The following is a 2,067-nucleotide window of genomic DNA, read 5'->3' as shown; positions in this document are numbered from 1 at the left end:
TTATCATAGCTAAGTTTTGGAAACAGCCTAAGTGCACATCAACGGATGAGTCTATTAAAAACTTTGGCACATCTACACAATGGAATACTATGCTGCAGGAAGAAAGAAGGAATTCTTATATTTCCAACAGCATGGATAGAACTGGAGAGAATTATGCTAAGTTAGATAAGCCAGTCAGAGAAAGATAAACATCATGATCTCACTCATTTGTGGAATATAATGAAGAACATTAACTGATAAACAAAAATAGATCGGGGGGGAATATATACTAGAATATAATAGAAAAAATTCTGTTATTTGCAGATTTTTAATATTTCCTACAACTTTTGTGGTATCCTATTATATTAGTACAGTTTTGGTAATATTATTATACTTAAAATCCTTTTATTTTTAAAATATTAATGTTTATTGCATGTAACATGATTATACTTAAAATCGTTTGGTTGGAATAAAAAAACTGAAATAAGTAAATCCACAAAAATGCTGGTGAATCTAAGGGGAAAATTATTTTCTTTAAAAAACACACACACACAAAATAAAACAAAACAACTCTCATAGAGTAGAAGATACTTAGAATAGTATAGCACTAGGATAGGATGACTCATGATTTGTCACCAATAAAAGATGCTGGGTCAGCCAAAGTTCAGGTATAATGCTGATAAAAGGGCCTCACTGTATTCCTGTATCATTATATACAACATACCTCTGTGAACTTACAGAACATTTCAGATGGGCAGTTACCTGAGAAAAGGGAGAAGCCAATGGCAATAATTTCAATGCCTTAAGTGCCCTCATCCTAAAACAAAAATATTTCTTAAATTCTAACAGCTTAGTCTAGTGGGAGAATCATAAGATTAAAACTACTAACAGGTTCTAAAACTATCAGAATGACTGGTTGAATGGAAAAAGCACATTGTCTTTGAGCCGCATCAATGGAGTGATTTTGGTATCATTTATCTGGTCTTAAGGGACTCAATGATAAAATGGGAAAACTCATTATATTCACTGGTTAGTGGTTTTGTTTTTGTTTTTTGAAACCTCATCTGAGGATACTTTTCCATTGATTTTTAGAGAGTGGAAGAGAAAGAGAAAAATATCAATGTGAGAAAACACATTGATTGGTTGCCCAAACTAGGGCCCAGGCTGGGGAGGAACCTCAACCAAGGTACATGCCCTCGACTGGAATTGAACCCAGGAGCCTTTGGTCCACAGGCTGACACTCTATCCACTGAACCAAACCGGCTATGGCTGGTTAGCAATTTTAAGCGGAAAAAACTAGAACTAAATGCTTAGTACTTGATAATGGTAGCTACGATGATAAGTATATATCAAATATTTTATAAAATAGACAACCTATTTAGAAATTAGTTGCTTTAAATATAGCTTGAATATAGCAGTCCAGATTAGGTTTTTAAAAAGAATTTAAATTATACTTCAGTTATCCAAAAGCAAAATATCTACTGTGAATCATGTAACATACCTGCTTCTCTGCATGATCTGCAGGCCATCCTTGAACATGTTTTATGAGATTTTCATTGAAATGTGCTGCTAGCGTAGGTGTTAATGAACATGTAGTTCGGGTAGATGAATTCTGTGGTACAACTGCTGCATTTGATGCATTACTGCCAGAAGTATGATTTGGACCAGGTGATGGACTTCTCTGGCTACTGGAAGAGAAAACACAATTGAATGTGTAGTATATCTACAAGCAGTTACTAGGTATCCTAGATATTGTCTGGTGATATCTTCTATTCAAGATATCCAAATACCTAAGAAAAATTTATTTTAACACTAGAGGCCCGGTGCACAAAATTTGTGCATGGGTAGGGTCCCTGGGCTTTGCTGGCGATCAGGGCTGATCAAGGCCTTCTGGCTGCCGGCTGGGACCTCCCTTCCCCAGCTTCTGGCCGGGGTCTCCCTTCTTTCCACGCCGCCCCTTGGTGGTTAGAGCATGTCACAGCAAGCAATCAAACTCCTGAGGGGACACTTTGCATATTAGCCTTTTATATATATAGATTATTATTTATTAACTAGAGGACCGGTGCACAAAAATTTGTGAATTTGTGT

The 2,067-nt window shown here is 36.1% G+C and overlaps 1 protein-coding gene across 3 annotated transcripts in view; it reads right to left on the bottom strand.

Moving 5' to 3' along the window:
- Positions 1-2,067, bottom strand: part of WAC (WW domain containing adaptor with coiled-coil) — a 94,506-nt gene that overhangs the window by 4,812 nt on the left and 87,627 nt on the right. For all 3 annotated transcript variants that reach the window (XM_006760808.2, XM_006760810.2, XM_006760807.2), the window contains one exon: positions 1,481-1,667. In XM_006760808.2, the coding sequence (XP_006760871.2) occupies positions 1,481-1,667 (187 nt within the window). The remainder of the gene's footprint in view (positions 1-1,480; positions 1,668-2,067) is intronic.

Source organism: Myotis davidii, unplaced genomic scaffold (assembly GCF_000327345.1).
Source record: "Myotis davidii unplaced genomic scaffold, ASM32734v1 scaffold2837, whole genome shotgun sequence".
In the NCBI taxonomy this organism is placed as follows: domain Eukaryota; kingdom Metazoa; phylum Chordata; class Mammalia; order Chiroptera; family Vespertilionidae; genus Myotis; species Myotis davidii.
This window is presented reverse-complemented; position numbering and strand designations above follow the sequence as displayed.